This window comes from Mizuhopecten yessoensis, unplaced genomic scaffold, assembly GCF_002113885.1.
Source record: "Mizuhopecten yessoensis strain PY_sf001 unplaced genomic scaffold, ASM211388v2 scaffold11135, whole genome shotgun sequence".
NCBI lineage: Eukaryota > Metazoa > Mollusca > Bivalvia > Pectinida > Pectinidae > Mizuhopecten > Mizuhopecten yessoensis.
Window position 1 is genome coordinate 251954 of NW_018408897.1, and position 21199 is coordinate 273152.

At 36.3% G+C, this 21199-nt stretch overlaps 1 protein-coding gene across 3 annotated transcripts in view; it reads right to left on the reverse strand.

Moving 5' to 3' along the window:
* Window positions 1-63: 63 nt before the first annotated feature.
* The window catches only part of LOC110466544 (S1 RNA-binding domain-containing protein 1-like), a 21502-nt gene continuing 366 nt past the window's right edge, over window positions 64-21199 (reverse strand). Inside the window, exons 1-16 of one of the 3 annotated variants that reach the window (XM_021523101.1) lie at window positions 20495-20548; window positions 17559-17791; window positions 13857-13974; window positions 11905-12297; window positions 10806-11017; window positions 10300-10457; window positions 8831-8912; window positions 7351-7449; window positions 6222-6313; window positions 5533-5615; window positions 5136-5242; window positions 3924-4103; window positions 3477-3638; window positions 2225-2310; window positions 1906-2004; window positions 64-1562 (exon numbers count right to left, since the gene is read on the reverse strand). In XM_021523101.1, the coding sequence (XP_021378776.1) occupies window positions 1306-1562; window positions 1906-2004; window positions 2225-2310; window positions 3477-3638; window positions 3924-4103; window positions 5136-5242; window positions 5533-5615; window positions 6222-6313; window positions 7351-7449; window positions 8831-8912; window positions 10300-10457; window positions 10806-11017; window positions 11905-12297; window positions 13857-13974; window positions 17559-17785 (2355 nt within the window). In that variant the 5' untranslated portion in view covers window positions 17786-17791; window positions 20495-20548 and the 3' untranslated portion in view covers window positions 64-1305. Of the gene's footprint in view, window positions 1563-1905; window positions 2005-2224; window positions 2311-3476; window positions 3639-3923; window positions 4104-5135; window positions 5243-5532; window positions 5616-6221; window positions 6314-7350; window positions 7450-8830; window positions 8913-10299; window positions 10458-10805; window positions 11018-11904; window positions 12298-13856; window positions 13975-17558; window positions 17792-20481; window positions 20549-21199 lie in introns of those variants that run through there. The other 2 variants (XM_021523100.1, XM_021523099.1) reach the window with 2 other exon arrangements.

Below are 21199 nucleotides of genomic sequence, written 5' to 3' on the forward strand. Positions count from 1 at the left end.
GTCATGCAGCCTATAGCTAGTTCAGGGGTAAAACAAAATCAAACAAATTCTGGAATTAGAAAATAACGATAATTTTATTCATTTCAATTATGGATAATATTGATTCCATAAACACACATCATAGTTAAAACATTCTAAAAACAGCAAAATTCAAAATTCACCTGCATTCATGTAATTATTAAAGCATCAATCACTACAAGTATCTCAAGTGAAAGACCACTTTTTACTTCTCCCCGTTACAATGATTGTCATGTTAATTGAATCTATATTTAGAAACCACCTGCTACAGTAGACCAATCAATGGACATCCCATAGGTATCCTTTAATTTGGAGCTTAGCATCCTCGCACAATCTCTGGTCATAAAGTTGAAGTTGGTCTCTGAATATAGGTTATAATTAACTATTATCAGAATATTATTACAAGAATATTAGTACACATAGCCTATCTTTAAACCAAATACAATATATCTCTTTTTAACCCTATACAATGTGCCCAGTCAGTAAAGTCAGCTGTCAGAAAATATTGACAATTTCTGACAGCTGACTTGGCACACTGTGGCTAATTAGCGAGTTGTTTTCAGCAATTGAGTCGAGACACAGATAATTTACACTCTATGTATGACAAAGAAACAGACACTTTAGAAAGCTCGCAAAATAAGTTTTAAATTATTGAGTGTGTTAAACACTAACTTTGCATCTATTATTCATACCAAACTGATGAATCTCATTCTGAGGACTACCAGTGTCATTCAGTAAAAAGACTGAAGTATACATGTAGTCATATTAAATGGCCAACGTAATATTAATCATGAATTAATATACAATGTAATAGATTTAGCTTAAGTAAGTCAAATCGAATAATACACATTTATCAAAATAATCTTGACTGAATTAATCACAAATCTTTACACTTAAATACCTGCGAAAAAAATTGGAATTCTTCTAAAGAAACAAGCCAATAGATGAAACAAGAAAACAATACATGACATGACATGACACATGTACTTGTTTTTCAGCAGAAAACATATTTTCCAGGTATCTGAAATTGTATTCAAATTATGCAAAAGTTCACAGACATATTTTGCAAGATTTAGATTGGCAAATATTGTGAAATATACATCTTATGACATAATTTCACATCTTGAATCTCTCTCACTCTTCTACAAACTTTTCCATCATTATTACAATATACATGTACTCCCATTTAAACAATTAACAACCTGATTGTACATGTAAACCACTATTGCCTTACCCATTAGTCCTTGGTCCCAATTCAAAACATCTAGCACAGATTACAAAACTAGGCTAACCAAACTTGACAAATTCTAGTCCGAATCGTTTTCGCCCCTTGTCCAGTGAGAGGACTTTCACCTCCAGGCGGTTGCCTAGCTGTATGCTCTGTCCCTTCATACCACTGTTATGGAGGAGCCCTGTCTCCCCCACCCCCACATCAACAAATGCCCCAAAGTGAGTTACATTCTCCACTTTTCCTGTGAGTGTTTCCCCAACCTTGAGTTCATCAAATCCTCGTGTTCCTGACCGAAATAAAGGTTTTTCGAATCCTAAAGAACAAAAGAAATAATAATATTTTTTCATCAATGTAAATTTTCATTTCTAATTATGGTATAGCATATAATTGTGTTCTTATAAAATAGGAAGACATATCGTCATCTGCTAAAGTAAACTATGGCAGACTTTACTGATTGTATTATTTTAATTAAATGTTAAAAGGTAAAACACATTTTCACAAAAAGCTTGATTCTACTAGACTCTTAGCTATAAGAGCTAACAGTAAAATAAGAAGAAACTTGCTCTATCGCTTAAATTCCTAAGTATAGTTATAGAAAATTGCCCTTTGCTATGATAACCCCAATCAAATCATTTTGTTATTTTATGTTTTCTCACCTTCACGGAAATCGTAGTTAAGTGGCTGTTGTAAGGCTCCAACAATGAGATTCATGGTTGGTTCCCCTACAGAAAACTCCTCTGCCAACTTGGTTACACCTATAACATATATATATACCAACACAAAAGAACGAAGATTTAGTAGTAAGTAGTGGACATTTCAGATAAAACAGTACTTCAAATTCAATGACGATAGTTAATTTAGTATACAGTATATCTAATGTTTCACACTTTTTTTCCCCTTGTTTTCCTCCTGACGTCCTGAACATGTAGAACATACATGAACCAGGCATCTATAAGATATAAAGATTGAACTTACTTGTCTTCCTCGTGAAATCCTGAACTTGTCGTATGAAATTGGTGTGTCCTACTTGTGACGGATTCACTCCAATTCTCTCCAGAAGTCTAAATAACACATATTATAAACCAATGAAAATTAAGGTAGTTTAAATTTACTGCATCTAACATGATCACAATAAATACAAATTCTGGAGATAAATTTTACAGACTGCAAAAATAACAAAAGTCACTTTGTCATGGCAACCATTAACCAGGCAAAGTATTGCAAGGCAATCGATAGTCTCCCATCGGTAATGATTTCTATATTGTCAATCACAAACCTTTTCAAAAGTAAAGGTCAAAGGTCAAGCCAAAGGTCACAGTGACCTTATTCTTGCACACTTCTCTCTGTTATTCCAAGATGTCCTTGTGCACCAAATCTGGTTACTCCAGGTAAAATAGTATAGGATATGCCCCAGACAAACATTTTCAAAAGTAAAGGTCAAAGGTCAAGTCAAAGCTCACCGTGACCTAATTCTTGCACTCTGACATCCCAAGATGTCCTTGTACACTAAATCTGGTTACTCCAGGTGAAATAGTATAGAAAATATGCCCCGGAGAAACTTTTTCAAAAGTTATGGTCAAAGGTCAAAGCATAGGTCACAGTGAGGTCATAGTGACCTTCTTGCACTCTGCACCCACCATCCAAAGATGTCCCTGTACACCAAATCTGGTTACTCCAGGTGAAATAATATAGAAGATACGTCCCAGACAAACATCTCAGACAGAAGGACAGATGGAATGCAAACCTATAGTACCCCTCCCCCCCCCGGGAACTGGTGGTGGACCAATTACTAGAACACTGACAGATAAGCAAGAGCCCCACCATGTGCCTGACCGTCCCCCCATGCTCAGTTTTTTCAGCAACAGTGACCTTGATATGACCTTAGAAACTTTTTAAACTCCTATTGCACATCTTTATCTAACAACGTATCACCATGTTGAATTTCAGAAAAATTGGTCTTTTGGATTCCACGATAATCTCCGGAAACGAAAGTGTGGACAGACTGTGATTACTGTAGGGCACCTGCATCTCTGATGTGGGGCCCTAATTATTGCTTCAGGAGCATTCCTCAACAACTATTCCAGACATCAACTTTAAACTCATGTCAGTCAGAAACAGTATAAACGGAGATGTGTAGGACAATGTTGTCTTGTAAGGAAATAAAAGCAATGGTCAATATATGTTATGAACATCATTGAGTTTGAGGACTGTTAAGTATATAACTCACTGTTGAGCTTGTGGGTAACTTTCTGGGTGGATGGAGGTCATATCCAGCGGGTTAGGTTGGTCAGACATCTTGGCTTTCTTGGCTTTGGTGACCTTTGTAGTTGCTTTCCTTTTCCGACCTCCCGACGCAGATGTGGACGCCTCAGGTTCTTCTTCTTTTACTCTACAAGTACATTACTGTAAATCACTTCTACTTTCTACAGGATTAAATCAGTTGATTCTTTTTCTTACACAAATGGGAATTCTGACGTTTCAGAAACTTTCCATAAAGTAAAAATTCATGAAAATTATGTGACTTTCTCTGGTACTGTGATAACACACCATGCCACCAAACTTCGACCCACAGTCTCTCATCACTATTAACCATGTAGGACATAATGTCCGGTGAGTTGTTACCATGATAGATACTGACAGGATTGACTACGGACATACAGGTGTAGCGACTTACTCAGTAGTCAGACTGGCTGGACTGGTATTATGAACTCTAATAAAGCCAGCACACTGTTCATAAGACTTGGGCCCTACACCTTTTACATGTCTGATCTGGTCCCTGTTGATGAACGCACCATTCTTTTCTCTCCACTCGACAATGTTCTTGGCACGGGTGGCTGTCAGTCCAGCTGTCCTCCTAGTAAACAGATCAGAAGACAGAAGCTGTCAGTCCAGACAATACCCTGGTAAACATAAAATGTCTGCCTGGTAAACAGGTAGCAGAGATAATCACTGATGACAGTATCTTTATTTCAGTATAAACTTTATGTTACAACACTTATGAAGCAAGCTATATTAATCACTCTTGTTGGTCTCGATGAAAATATACAGGGGTGTAATGAGTACCTGGATAAAACCCACGTGATATAATTATTTCTTTAACCAATAATAAAAAAACAAAAGAGTGGTTGGAAACAGAGTTACATTTCCTTACAACATATAACTGGTATCACAGGCATTGTGTTATGTCCTGGAAAGAACATTTTACCATGCTAAAAAGGATTATTCAATGAAGATCTTCACTAGCTGTGTTGACGTCCACTGTGTAACTTACCGGAGGAGATGTTCACTAGCTGTACATGTGTTGACGTCCACTGTGTAACTTACCGGAGGAGATGTTAACTAGCTGCATTGACGTCCACTGTGTAACTTACCGGAGGAGATGTTCACTAGCTGTGTTGACATCCACTGTGTAACTTACCGGAGGAGATGTTCACTAGCCGTGTTGATGTCCACTGTGTAACTAACCGAAGGTAAAGGTTCACTAGCCGTGTTGACGTCCACTGTGAAACTAACCGGAGGAGAGGTTCACTATCTGTGTTGACGTCCATTGTGTAACTTACCAGAGGAGATGTTCACTAGCCGTGTTGACGTCCACTGTGTAACTTACCGGAGGAGATGTTCACTAGCTGTGTTGAAGTCCACTGTGTAACTTACTGGAGGAGATGTTCACTAGCCGTGTTGACATCCACTGTGTAACTTACCGGAGGAGATGTTCACTAGCTGTGTTGACGTCCACTGTGTAACTTACTGGAGGAGATGTTCACTAGCCGTGTTGACATCCACTGTGTAACTTACCAGAGGAGATGTTCACTAGCTGTGTTGACGTCCACTGTGTAACTTACCGGAGATGTTCACTAGCCGTGTTGACGTCCACTGTGTAACTTACCGGAGGAGATGTTCACTAGCCGTGTTGACGTCCACTCCCACAAAGCTGACACACTCCTCCACAACTGAGTCCAGGGAAGTTTGCATCTGTTTCTCTGGCATGTCATGCTGGAATGTCAAACATCAATCAGCTCTTTCTATGGATGTAGTACCTCACATGCTCACTTGACTGACCTTTACTAAATTCACTAAAGTTTTGACTGAAGATGTATCTCTAATAGTCTCCTTTTGTAATGCCCTTCCAATAACCTTGATTTTATCCACTGATGTTATCCTTTTACAAATGTTAAAGACAATGGTCTACATCAAAAAAGCTACTTTTGTTACAAGTGTTTTCTAAAGTAGAGTTCTTTTAAATAGAATCTTTGACCTTCACTTTCACTGACTAGGATAACTACCTGGTATTGTCCTACTCCGATGTGTTTAGGATCAACCTTCACAAACTCAGCAAGAGGGTCCAATAAACGTCTGGCAATGGAAACTGAAATAGTTTATATTACAACATGCAGTCATCACTCCTTCAAAGTCTGTCAAAACAAGCAATACAAAACTAAAATAGGGTGTCCTGGTCAATGTCACTACAGATATCTCCACACAGCTGCACAGGAACATGACAAGATTAGTCATTTTATCCTTCTATATTCTGTATTTAATAGTCAGGATGTTTCATTCCTGTGTAATGTTGATGGTACTTTCAACTCACAAGTGAGATTTGTGAAGTTAAGCGAGAGGCTGTAATTTGCTGGGTGCTTAACTTCAGACACCTTATGTCGAGGGTTGAGAATTACCTGTCTGCATCCTGCAGGCAGGGGTGAGTGATTAGTTTTCTACAACACTTTCCTACCATAAAACTCAGTTGTATTGGTGAACCTCGTGCACTGCTCCATCAACAACAACACATGAGGCAACATTGAGGACACTACATTGGAAACACTGCATGAAGTAAACACACAATGGTGAAATTTTCAGAACAATACCTTGTACACTGTGTTTTCCTAGATAGGTAACAACAGGTTTACCTCTTTCCTAACAAAAGATGGGAATGCACCCGTGAAGTGATGGTGAAGAGATGTTTAGACTTATATACCTGCACTTCGTAAAGATGGTTCTAAATTTGGCAGTTCCTGCTTGGCTACATCTGTCACACTGTATATGGAAGCTCCACTCTCCCTCACAATACTGTAATACATATTAGTTTTACATGTTACTACATTTCAACTTTAATTTTTTTCTCTAATCATGGAGGTTATCATTGCCTATAAATAATTTCTACAATTTTCATAGATTGAAGATATTTTTAATAATCGAGTTACGAGCAAAATGTCACAATCTAAACAAATGCAATGGGTCTGCATTCCTCACCTGTCAATAAATTATGTTGTATTTGGCCCAAATATATTTTAAGCTGAGCTGCTAATTAACATTGGCTAATCAAGAGGTTGTTAAGTAGCAGGTATATGTTGGATTTTGCCATTTTATTTAACACCCTCAGACTTGAACATACCTACACTTCTGCAAGCTACATGTTGTATATTTTTTAAGACAATTTACATGTGATGTTGAATAAGAAGTCAATAAGAATTCAAACATTTATTGACAAATATGTTACGACTCCCAGTTTTGTGGTTGCTGTGGTACATACATTTGTCACATACCTGTTGAATCTTGTTATAGTAATACAAGCAATTTTCAGACCATGAAATACAGCGTTCTGTATTGCACATGTGCGATACGGAATGTTGTATTTACCTACTAGCCGGAATTACTTTCTATGGGAATCCCCTTGTCATGGTGAACTGAAAAATTCCTGGTATTTGCAAAAAATATTAAAGTTTATGAAATCTTTGTATCGATCTCTACCAAATACGGAAGGTATGTGATAAAAGCAAGACCACACACTTGTGTTTTTCTAACGAATCAGAAAGCATGAGTTTATTGCGCAGCCGAATATATATGTATTAAACACATTTATTTACTTCTGAGTCTGATCTTGCCAATGTACATTTAGTTTATACTCCTATTGTTTGATTATAATACACTTTTAAGAAGAAGCCATTTAAACTTTTTAATACTAATGACCCATGTGACAAAAGTGGATCATGGCGATTTTATTTGAACAAACACTGTAGCCCTTCATCCCATCAAACTACATCTAAATATGAATCAAGATGCCAAGTGAGTTAATTAAATCCTTGATAATGAAAAAGCATCTTTACCAATAATGGATGTTTGCTTTGTTTTCTTTGATGACATCTGAAATCACCTTTTCTGTCTCCCGACATCCAGATCCATCTCCTATGGCAATAATGTTGCATCTACAATGATAATTCAATTAATTAAAAAGCCAGTCTATGACCTCATCTAGGAAACTGATACTGAGGGGAAAGCACTTCTGAAAGATAATTAAAATCTTGAATACTATAACTGTTACACTGATAAGCTTTGTCTATATAACATGACAGGGAACATTCTTGTTTATCTTTTCCTTGATTTGATGGATAAGCATGCCGTAACTGATACAATATGTAACAAGAGGCCCAATGGGCCTAACTCGCTCACCTGGTATTAATCTCACACTTGTAATCTTAAAAGTGGACTAATATACAGCTACAGGCAAAATATCGTGTGTTCGATTCATTAGAATCTATTAAATGATTTAAACATATGACGCCTGTGACCTTGAAAGACAAACAAGGACATGAAGTTGAACACAGAGTTTATAGCCTTTCATCCCAGCATGCTTCTGGCCAATATTCATAACATATTTAAAGATTTAAACATATTTGATCCATGTAACCTTGAATATGAGCGAAGGTCATTCATTTGAACAAACTTCGTAGCCCTTCATCCCAGCATCAAAACTAGCAAAATAGCATAACCCTAGGCCTCTTGGTAATTCAGAAGAAGTCGTTTAAAGGTTTTAAACATATTTGACCCCTGCAACCATGAATATATGTCAAGGTCATTCGTTGGAACAAACTTGGTTGCACTTTAACTCAGCATGCTACTGGCCAAATATCATCACCCTAGGCCTCTTGGTTATTGAGAAGTTGTTTAAGGTTTTAAGACATTTAATTTAATCAATATAAGCACACACTATACATGTACATAACACATGATTACTAAAAAATCTCATACTGCCACAGTTGTTTAAAGGGTTTTTAACATATTTGACCCCTGTGACTTTGAAAATGGGTGAAGGTCATTTATGTGAACAAACTTGGTAGCCCATTTTCCAAGCATGCTCCTGGCCAAACATTATCATCCAGGGCTGTTTGGTTATTGAGAAGAAGTTGTTTTAAAGGTTTTAAACATATTTGACCCCTGTGACCTTGAAAATGGGTAAAGGTCATTCATTAGAACAAAATTGGTTGCACTTTAACTCAGCATGCTACTGACCAAATATCATCACCCTAGGCCTCTTGGTTATTGAGAAGTTGTTTAAGGTTTTTTAACATAGTTGACCCCTGTGACCTTGAAAATGGATGAAGGTCATTAATTTGAACAAACTTGGTAGCCCTTCATTCCAGCATGCTACTGGCCAAATATCATCATCCTAGGCCTTTTGGTTACTGAAAATAAGTTGTTTAAAAGTAAAAAGTTGACGCCGGACAGACGGACGACAGACGCCGCACCATGGCATAAGCTCACTTGCCCTTCGGGCATATCTATGATATTAGGTAAATCTGTCCCTACCTGTGTTTAGAAACCAGGTCTAATATCTTTCGCTTCATAGAGTGATCCCTCAGATATAACACTGTTGTGTCAAGTACTTTTCCTGTAGACAATAAAAATATATTCATGTAGACTGAAAACAAAGTGTGCAATATTTCAACAAAAGATTACAGAGCCTTGCTCACTTAATATCAGTAAGTTTTTACATTACAGCTATATTTACATGATCAATATACCGGTTCTAGTAATAACATCATATTTGATTATATTAAACTTGACATACATCACACTTGATAACATTCATAAATTACTAGGATATATACATATATAGCCTTTTGACGTGGAGAGACATCCCATTTCTGTCACGGGTTTTTTCATGCCACGCTTAAACGTATAACATAGACACACAAGTATGGTAATATTTACTCACTTTTATTTTAATACTTTTTTTCTATCAAATCACTTGAATTCACTTTTTCCAGATGAATCCTTTATTGCAATTAGTCTTTAGCTGCAGACTAGCCAAAGGGATACGCAATAACACCAACATACTACATGAGTGCTGTGATATGTAATTTTTCATATTTCTGTCTTGAGGAAGAGGCGGATTACACTGTCAATATTTTTTTTTGCATAATTGCCGATTTAAGTAATATACTTCCAACCAATATTTCTGTGTTCGGATCCTGTGCCCACATTGGACCATAATGTCGTTAATACTACTGACACATAATATATATATGTTGTATTTGATTGTATTAATAGCATTACCATCGTTTGTCTAGTTTGATTGTGTTTTACGTCCTATTAACAGCTATGGTCATTTAAGGACTGGATGTGCCAGGATTTCGTGATGCAGGAAATCCAGGGGTACCTGGTAAAGAAAACACTGACATGTGGCCAGTACATGGCGTGCCTCATGTAGGCATCGAAACCGCAACCCAGTGGTCGGGGACTAGTGATTGTAGACAATCAGGAGCATGGCATGGAAACCACAACCCAGTGGTCGGGGACTAGTGATTGCAGACAATCAGGAGCATGGCATGGAAACCACAACCCAGTGGTCGGGGACTAGTGATTGTAGACAGTCAGGACGCTTTAACCACAAGGCCACCACAAATTCACGGGCGTTTGCTTATATTCATACATTAGAATTTTTTCTTACCATTTTCATTATTCATTCCCCAGTATCATCTGATAATCAGTCGATTGAGAAATTTAATCTAAATACTGAACAGGCAAAGTGTAAGCTCATTGAGCAGATATAAATTCAAAAAGAGACTATCTTTAGTGTGGATGTGATAAAATCTTTTCACAAAGTCTTCATATTATACATGTATAATTACATGCGTTTCATTCAACTCACATCATAGAACAAACAGATACAAAGTCACTAGGATAGAGAGGTGTATATCAGACAAGCTGTACATTATCTAAGAATGAAAAGAATCATAAACCCTATTTCACACCAGTTTGTTACAGTAACATACCCGTGTCAGAGATGACGGCCGTCTTGCAGCCGTTGGTAAATCCCGGGTCTAGCCCGATGATGCTTTTTCCTCTACATGGCTGCATCAGGAGGAGCTGCTTCAGGTTTTTAGCGAACACTTCAATGGAGGATTTCCTGGCTTCTTTCAACAACTCGGACCTGAAATCAAACCAGCATTCTTAAGGCCGCATCCTCAGTTTGGTCAGCAAGATACATGCTATATCACTTCTCCCAACATCTTTTCTTCAATATTGTGAATACCCATACAATTATCTACTGCAAATACAGACTGTATCACGGAAATATCAAAAATGTGAAAAAAAAAAATCATAATTAGAATTATCGTCTGTTGATCTTGCAAATAAAACCACCAATTTCATTACTGAATGATTGTTTATTTCACTACAGGCTCTGAATTACCCCTAGTTTGTCATATGGTATGTAAAACCTGATTTTTCCAAATATTTGTGGCTGCGACAATCAATTAACTTAGGTGAAATATTGTACCTGATCTGTCTGGTCATTTGTGGTTGTGTCAGACGGTCAAATGCATCCTCTATAGCTTTCTTGACCATAGCGATGGCAGCTGCAGGCATACGATGTTCCTCTCTAAGCCAGCGTCTCTTTAGGGACTGGGAAAACCTGTGTTTTATATTCTGGGGGTAGGTGATGGTTACAGATAAAATTTTGTGTTCCTCTCCTCTATTGATTGCCAGAACCTCAAAAAGATGGGGGGAAATACTGAATCAGATGTGAGGTACAAACAGACAACAAACATTCATTCTACAGGGTTTTTTCTATATCATTTTAGCTGTTACTTTCTCTTTTTTTTTAAAAAACAATTCCATTTTTCCTGATGTGAAATTAATCATTTTGAATCGCACAGTTATATGGTACCTACCAGACATCTAAACAATACACAATAATATGTTTTTTTATACCATTTCCAATGTTACTTTCATTCCATTGAGAAAAAATACATTTTTCCTTATCTTAAAGCAATGATTTTGAATAACAGTCATACAGTACCTACAAGTAATTATATAATCTACATTACATAAAACTGGTAATTATTGATCCAATGTTACAAAACAAACTGATATATATAATAACACTGTACCAATACAACTTCAGCCTCTTTCCCCCCAAAAAAAATATTCCTCTGAAAAAAAGGGCTGAACCTAAACCCTACCTGATGAGGTTGAATGTGTGACACTTGTCTACGGGCTAAACCCTACCTGATGAGGTTGAATGTGTGACACTTGTCTACGGGCTAAACCCTACCTGATGAGGTTGAATGTGTGACACTTGTCTACGGGCTAAACCCTACCTGATGAGGTTGAATGTGTGACACTTGTCTACGGGCTAAACCCTACCTGATGAGGTTGAATGTGTGACACTTGTCTACGGGCTAAACCCTACCTGATGAGGTTGAATGTGTGACACTTGTCTACGGGCTAAACCCTACCTGATGAGGTTGAATGTGTGACACTTGTCTACGGGCTAAACCCTACCTGATGAGGTTGAATGTGTGACACTTGTCTACGGACTAAACCCTACCTGATGAGGTTGAATGTGTGACACTTGTCTACGGACTAAACCCTACCTGATGAGGTTGAATGTGTGACACTTGTCTACGGAAATTGAAATATGTTTCATATTTATAAGCCTTGTCTAGTTCCTTATCGTGGGACTTCTCGCTGAGCTTTTTCTTGAGTCCCTTGGCTTCTGATGACTCTAGCGCCACTCCTCTGTCATTGGCCAGCTGTCTGACAAGGTCAATCACATCCTTGTCCTTGGTCATCATGTCAGCCAGAATGTGCTGCACCCCTGCCTCCACTTCAGCGTGACTGGACAGGCCCTTAGTGCCGAGCCTGACGTAGGTGTCCACATTAACCCGCCAAGGATGGTTGATGTACTGAAGTGCCAGTGGCTCCAGTCCTAGAGCTCGGGCTCTTTCGGCAAGCGTCCCCTTGTGGCCAGGTTTGTATGGAGCATACTGAAACATAAAATACATAATGTTGATAGGAAGGGTTCTACAAAGCAAGAGTAAGTGTACATCTTCAGGATGTAGTGACAACATAGGTGGAGTTTAACAAAATTTAGATGAAAACTTCACGAGTCGTCTGGAAAAGATTCTGTATGAACAGACATACAGATGGACACATAAACAACCTGATTCCAGTATACACCTCAGCCTCTTCACTTCACTGGGAGGAAAATTAACCTTTGTCACAGCAGAAGTGCACTTCATTCAGAATTTACCCAATTATATTATGTACAATATATTTTTTTATCAGCATTACATTACTCAGTTACAAATGTTTTAACTCAGCATTACATTACTCAGTTATAAATGTTTAACTCAGCATTACATTACTCAGTTATAAATGTTTTAACTCAGCATTACATTGCTCAGTTATAAATGTTTTAACTCAGCATTACATTACTCAGTTATAAATGTTTAACTCAGCATTACATTACTCAGTTATAAATGTTTTAACTCAGCATTACATTACTCAATTACAGATGTTTAACTCAGCATTACATTACTCAGTTACAAATGTTTTAACTCAGCATTACATTACTCAGTTATAAATGTTTAACTCAGCATTACATTACTCAGTTATAAATGTTTAATTCAGCATTACATTACTCAGTTATAAATGTTTTAACTCAGCATTACATTGCTCAGTTATAAATGTTTTAACTCAGCATTACATTGCTCAGTTATAAATGTTTAACTCAGCATTACATTACTCAGTTATAAATGTTACACTCAGCATTACATTACTCAGTTATAAATGTTTTAACTCAGCATTACATTGCTCAGTTATAAATGTTTTAACTCAGCATTACATTGCTCAGTTATAAATGTTTTAACTCAGCATTACATTGCTCAGTTATAAATGTTTTAACTCAGCATTACATTGCTCAGTTATAAATGTTTTAACTCAGCATTACATTATTCAGTTACAAATGTTTAACTCAGCATTACATTACTCAGTTATAAATGTTTAAATCAGCATTACATTACTCAGTTACAATTATTTTAACTCAGCATTACATTACTCAGTTATAAAAGTTTTAACTCAGCATTACATAACTCAGTTACAAATGTTTAAATCAGCATTACATTACTCAGTTATAAATGTTTAACACAGCATTACAATACTCAGTTATAAATGTTTTAACTCAGCATTACATTACTAAGTTATAAATGTTTTAACTCAGCATTACATAACTCAGTTACAAATGTTTAAATCAGCATTACATTACTCAGTTATAAATGGTTAACTCAGCATTACATTACTCAGTTATGAATGTTTTAACTCAGCATTACATTACTAAGTTATAAATGTTTAACTCAGCATTACATTACTCAGTTGCAAATGTTTTAACTCAGCATTACATTACTCAGTTACAAAAGTCTTTACCCATTTTACATTTCTTTACATGTCAACGACTTAATACAATGCTTATCAGAATATTGACTCAATACATTGTACGTGTGCTTCCAAATGTTTTTAACTCAATATTGCATTTTTTATCACATACCAAAGCTTCCACTTCAGACAAAAGGATGGAATTCTCCAGGGCACATTTCAATTCTCCGGACAGCTTTCCTAATTTTTTCACAGCTTTCAAAACCATGGTAGCTTTGGTTTCAACAGCTCTGGAAAAATGCATCACAAATTGGTGTTGTGTAACATATATATCAAAGTGTGGATGTGTACTTATTGTATTTGTGTACATAAAGATATTTATTCGAAAGAAATGACCTTGTGTTAGAGACAAAAAATCTTTAACTTTGTAGAACATTTTCTTAAATTTTTAAATTTAATACCCACCAAATGTAAATATCAAAATATATCGTCAACAACACAAGAAAACTCAGCAAAGCCTTTGCTGCTTCATTTGATTTTATTGCATTTTGACATTACTCCAGAATGTGGTCAGACATATGATCAACTGGAAGGGTCAGTTGGTGTGGACAGACAGAGATCTGTATGACCAACACATTACCCAATGCCCTACTGGTCAGTTGGTATTGACAGACAGCGATCTGTTGACCAACACATTACCCAACACCCACCTGGTCAGTTGATGTGGACAGACAGAGATCTGTTGACAGACACATTACCCATCAACCACCTGGTCAGTTGGTTTGTACAATCAGTGATCTATTGTCCTACACATATTTTAATTATCCTCAGCCCACCTGTTGTATCCTCATCATCAATAACCTACAGGTCAAGTACCTGTACAATAATACACAGTCTGTCATCCAATCATCATTCACCTCGAGGCTTACACTCAAACCTTGCTTGTAGATTACTAATCTTAATAAAACACATTCATCTCTGTCAAGTTTCACTTTCATGGTGGCTAATTATTTCTCATTAATGTTTGCTATAATAATCAGATCTATAATCTACAGAGGACTGATTTTGTGTATTCTCTACTGCAACACACAGTTTGTTGTAGATAATTGATTGTGTGTTTGCTTTAGCAGAACTCAATATGTATTACTATTCCATAGTAAACAGATTTATTTTGAATCAATATGAAAAAAATAATCATTTTGCACTCATCTTTTATGATTGTGACTCCTCTTAACCCTTTCACCACTTTAGACAATAATGGACTCATCCAGATAAATCTGTGGTAAAGTCTACTATAGCTATCTAGGGGTGAAAGGGTTAATATTATTTGGAACTCTTGGTAATTTCCAAAAAACATGGATTTAATTTGGACTAATCCAAAAACAATCCAACAAAAATCTCTGAAAAATACACCTTGTGATAGAATGATTGCAATTGTCATACATTTTAAAGCAATCATATCAGTATTCATTCTGATGAATACATTTGATAAACACTTACATGTATATATGTCCACTACACTTCATCTAGAAATACACAAACCAAGCAGCCATTGACTTGTTTATCATGGTAAGCTTAGCTTGCTATGATGTTCTCTAATTATTAAACAATATGTCAGAATTCTATCTTTTATAAAGTGCTCTCTTTGAATGCTTAGTAATTATAACCTAATCAAAGTCCCATGAAGAGCAGGTGAGTCAATTTTAAATCATAATATATATATCAAATGAATACCCTGTTATGCAGTGTCATAAAACCATCACATAAATTATGTTTATATAACGGGTGTAATTTCACTCCAGATATGACGTCACAATCAAATAAGAACAATGAATGTGACATCACGTCATTGTGAAGTGGACGCAATTTTCATCGTTTCAGAGTCGGCCAAGTGCAAAATATTCGTTTCAGATCACAATTATACAATTTACTTTGTATAACATGATAAAAAGAATCTGTCATTCATTTCCCTTCATACAAGATTTATGATACTCATTTTGGATTTTTCATATTTCATATCACGAAAAATCCAAAACTTGTATCATAAATCTAATATGAAGGGAAACTTACGACAGATCCTCTTTATATATACATATTCATGAGCTCACTGCATCAGGGTATAACTGGGTTTTGACCTTACAAGCAACACTTTATAATATGAGTGAAAGACGGGGAAATGGGAACTTTAACCCAAAGGACTTTGAATTGAATTTTAATTGACACTAGGCTTTCCTGAAGGTTTTACTCTTGATTCATAACTTGATGTCATTTCATTGAGGGGCATGACTTATAGTCAACCGAAGATATTATATTCATTATATCTTGTTTACTGCTCCATCCCTAAATGATATTGAAGATAGAGAATTCTCCCACCCTTCACAGGTGTCTCCCATTTTAACTGGGAAAGATCAACTTGTCAGCCCCTAGGGGGAGATAGCCTTGTGCCGATTAGCATGTGTTCAATTGTGACGTCATTAAAATGCCTCATTGGAAATTGTGACGTCATCAAAAGTGAATGATGATATGCATACCCCACATGTGTTAATGTTTACAAACAGACAACTGTCGGTCAATTTGTGACTTAAATAACAGGATGGGAGAAAAATAATCATCCCCTATCTTGAGGGTGTAACAGAGAAATCTCCAACCCTCATGGTAAAACATTACCCCTCGGGTTGGAGATTTCTCTGTCACACCCTCAAGGTAGGGGAAGATTCTATTATTCCTACCCCCTCCCCGTCCAACCTGACAGCTGTCTTACATGGATAAGATATGTCTTACAAACATAGGCTAGAGGCTGTATAGAATAATATGATATAGGGATCAACAGATGTATTTGACTTGATTTAAACTTCAAGACTTTGCTAAGAATTAAATTCATATTGTTGAGTATTTGCCACTGGCATGTACAGTAATTGTTTAGTGATCATGATGGCCAGGTAAACACCTGGTAGCAGTAAATCTATAAGAACACAGATGAATTTGACAGACAAGGGATTAGCCCAGGGCTACTAACTGAATTACTACCAATCATTAGATGCTGTGTAAAACAGTTGTGGAAGCTGATACATAAGACATGAAGATTTCCTTAATGTCATTATCAGAAGACATTCTTCTCAAATGTATGCTGATGCACAAGGTGAGCTTTCTGGATACATACATAGGAAAATTTGGCTGAGTGGATAATACTTCGCTTATTGGTCGGGGTTTGATTTCCAAAATTGTCATAGCATTTAATATGAAGTGTTTTTCTACTACATGTACACAATTCCAAACCTGGTGGAATATAAAATTGCCTTGAGTGGGTGTTGCAGTTTCTGTGCTGTAGCATTCAATTGAAGTGCCACTACAAAATAATCTCCAACACACATGCCAGGTGGCATAGAGCTATTTGTCTGCATCTACCAATATGGCAGTTCCTGCGACATCCCCAAAATTGTATTGGTTGTACAATCTATACTGCAAAGGCCTTTAGAGTAGCTTATTCTAGCTAGGTAGGAAGGGCACTATAAATGCTGTACATTTAATTTATCTATTCATACATTAAACATATAAAAAAAACATTGATCAATATGGAATAACCAAATGTTAAACACACATGCATTAACTATTGATACATGAGATACTGACCATGTGGACAAAGCTTTACCGAAATCAGTGTGGTACTTTTGGTTAAATGTCTTTAGTTCTCCTTTATAAAGGGGAATAACTCTTTTAAAAGGGAAGGAAACTTAAATTGGAAAGCAGGTGCAAAAGTAAGATATATGGGTAATGCTATCGATTTTCATTGAAATTGATAATTTTGTTTTAATAGATGTCCCGACTACATTGAAGGGTATTTAACAACTTGTACAAGTTTTACGCATTTAATCACCTCAGCTCCTCCATGTTTCTCTCCACCTCGCGTATCTTGTCCACCTCCATGTCCCCTGTGCGTTCCTTCCTATACCTGGCGATGAAGGGGATGGTGTCGCCGGCAGACAACATCTCCACCACATTGTTGGCTGCCCAAACCTTTACTCCGACCCGTTCAGAGATCACCCCGGGCAGGTCCCAGTTCATCTGACATGTCACCTTTAAATCATCCTCATCCTTTGCCATCTTTACCTGCATTGCAATGAACACAGATATTGATGTGTAAACAAGGTAGTTATGGGAATCGACTGGAGTATTGTAACTGATGATCTGATATCATCAGCTGACATCAGATTCATTAAAATGCTTATCAATTCAATTTCATATGGTTAGCTACATTTTCTAATAAAAATTCTGATGTCACTAATCAGCATTTCCTGTTTTGCAATTTAAAATTTTATGTTTACCTGAAGAATACAAGTATTTCTATAGCCTATATTTAATCCTACAGTCCACAATAGAATGCATAGTCCTTGAATGCGTGACATTATTGAACAACAGAAAATTTCATGTCGATCTTTACAGTAGAAAGTACCAAAATATGTTGATAAATATTATGTTTACGAGGGAGGAATGGGTGACCAGGTTTTTTTTCACGCGCCCAGGAATTAATATTCCTCATTTGTTTTTTCCCCACAGTTCTGTCATTAATGAATAAAACAGTAGTACAAAAAAATACCTATAATATGCTTAAAAAATAGATTTTTTTTGTTTTACTGTTATAATTCATTATTGACAGAACTTCAGGCTCCTGTGCTTATATTCACGTATCTAGCTGTGTGCAAAATTTCAGTTTGATCATAACAAGGCTGTGTCGAAATACGCCGATAAATAAATGATATTTATTTATTTTGCTTGTGAGGGAGGGATGAGTATCCAGGCTGATTCCAGGTAGGTTTTCTCGCGCTCAGAAATTCGTCAATAGGTTTTTGAAAATGTTGTATTCTATATAAATTATATTCACACACCTAGCTATGTCACGTATTGTGCAAAGTTTCAGCTCGATCGTAACAGTGCAAAGTACCAAAATACGTCGATAAAAATGTTATTAATAACCAACCCCGAATATAATGTTATACCAAGATTATCTACTACCTGGGGTCCTCCTTAAAAGCGTCTTCAATTGACAACAAGCGTCTTCAAGTGACAACAAGCGTCGCCAGACAAAATCTTTTAAAATACCGAATAAAGTAAGTGACATCAGAAGATATGTTGTTAATATGACTATAATACACCTCTGTACCAAATTTCAGCTCGATATTCGATAAAATGACCGAGTTATGATGAATTGAATTTTTACGATCACGGCGTGACACATGTGTGTATTCGCATGTAAAGTGAAGAAAGCGTCGCCAGATATTTTCGCTCGCTAAAGTAAGCGACATCAGAAGATATGTTATTAGTTAGACTTTTATTGATATACATTCCAAATTTGCAGCTCGATATTTGAAAAAATGACCGAGTTATGATTAATTTATTATTACGATCGGCGGCGTGGCATACGTGTGTGATGAGAACTCTACAGATCGTAAAGCGTCTTCAGACTATATCTCTAAAATTAATCGATAAAGTAAGCGACATCAGAAGATATATTATTCATATAACTATGATACACCTTTATACCGAACTGCAGGTAGATATTTGAATAAATGACTGAGTAATGATAAGTTTGATTATTACGATCGATTACGTATAGCTTAATATCTGTACATCGTATGAATTAAATTCAGGATAACTCAGTCATTTTCAACAAATCAAATTAAAATTTGGTATATAGTTGTATCATAGTCATAAGAATAACATATCTCATGATGTCGCTTACTTTATCAATTATTTTAAGAGGTAAAGTCTGAAGACGCTTCTTGATCTGTACAGTTTTATTAACACACGTGTGCCAAGCCGACGATAGTAAAATAATAAATTCACGATAACTTGGTAATTTATTCAAATATCTACCTGCAGTTTGGTACAAAGGTGTATCATAGTTATATGAATAACATATCTTCTGATGTCGCTTACTTAATCGATTAATTTTAGAGATATGTTCTGAAGACGCTTTTTCATGTGTTGAGTTCTATTCACACACGTGTGCCACACCGCTGATCGTAATAATAAATTAATCATAACTCGATCATTTTTTCAAATATCGAGCTGAAATTTGGAATATATATCAATAAAAGTCTAACTAATAACATAGCCTCTGATGGTGCTTACTTTAGCGAGTAATTGTAACGATATTATCTGGCGACGCTTTCTTCACTTTACATGTGAATACACACATGTGCCACGCCGCGATCGTAAAATTCAGTTCATCATAACTCGGTCATTTTATCAAATATCAAATTGAAATTTGGTACAGAGGTGTATTATAGTCATATTAACAACATATCTTCTGATGTCGCTTACTTTATTCGGCATTTTAAAAGATTTTGTCTGGCGACGCTTGTTGTTACTTGAAGACGCTTGTTGTCGGTTGAAGACGCTTTTAAAGAGGACCGGTTTTCTCGCGCTCAGCAATTCGTCAATAGGTTTTTGAAAATGTTGTATTCTATATAAATTATATTCACACACCTAGCTATGTCACGTAATGTGCAAAGTTTCAGCTCGATCGTAACAGTGCAAAGTACCGAAATACGTCGATAAAAATGTTATTAATAACCAACCCCGAATATAATGTTATACCAAGATTATCCAGCTATTAATTAATAAAAAATCGAGAACGCGAAACAAGTTTTGGCTTCTCAGCTTCCTGCTAGAGGCCGAGAAAAAGATGTCTGAATATCTTACATATCGGTAATCACATTGAATAACAACACATCAACAGTAGGTTTAGTTTGTGTTATCGGGACTAAATCACCATCTTTTCTGTTTTTATATCGCACCTTACAGCCTTACCACTGCTGCAGCCTTCCCGCAATGTGTTTGGAAATAGCGTCACATGGACGCTTATATGATATATCTGCGTCACAGAGACGCTTACCCAATCCCCCACCCCCTATCCCCCAAGATAGTTGAAAAGTCCCGTTAAGTAGTCAAATTATATGTGAAACACTAACAAGTATTCCAGTCAGCTACTAAAACTATACAACGGAAATGACACAAAAGATTGTTTATCAAAGAAAATTTTGCACCTCATAGATGTTAATTTTAGATCACAAAAACAACAAATCAATGGGTTTGAAAAGTTACATTTAAGCTAACAAATCATCCGCCCCCTTTTTCAGGTACTCGGGAAAGTTTATTTACCGCCAAAGACTGACATTTATATGTATATATTTTATAATGTATGGGTCTGTAGTACAAATCTTTTCAGGTATCTGGATTGCAATATTGCAGGGCTGCCGGTATGTTGAATGCATTGATCAAATTTACGTACAGCTTGAGCTTATTGTAAGGATGACGAATTCTTCCTAGTTATTTACGAATTTCCTTATTATTTATATAAAAAAAATAACGCGTTCAAATCATCGTTGATGATATTATTTGAGTTAGCAACTAAACTTAGAAGAGATGAACAAACTTCCAAGTATACGTACTACTGTAACAGGAGAAAGAGAAATGCAACGTCCAGACCGGGGTTCGAACCCGGGACCCTTCGAC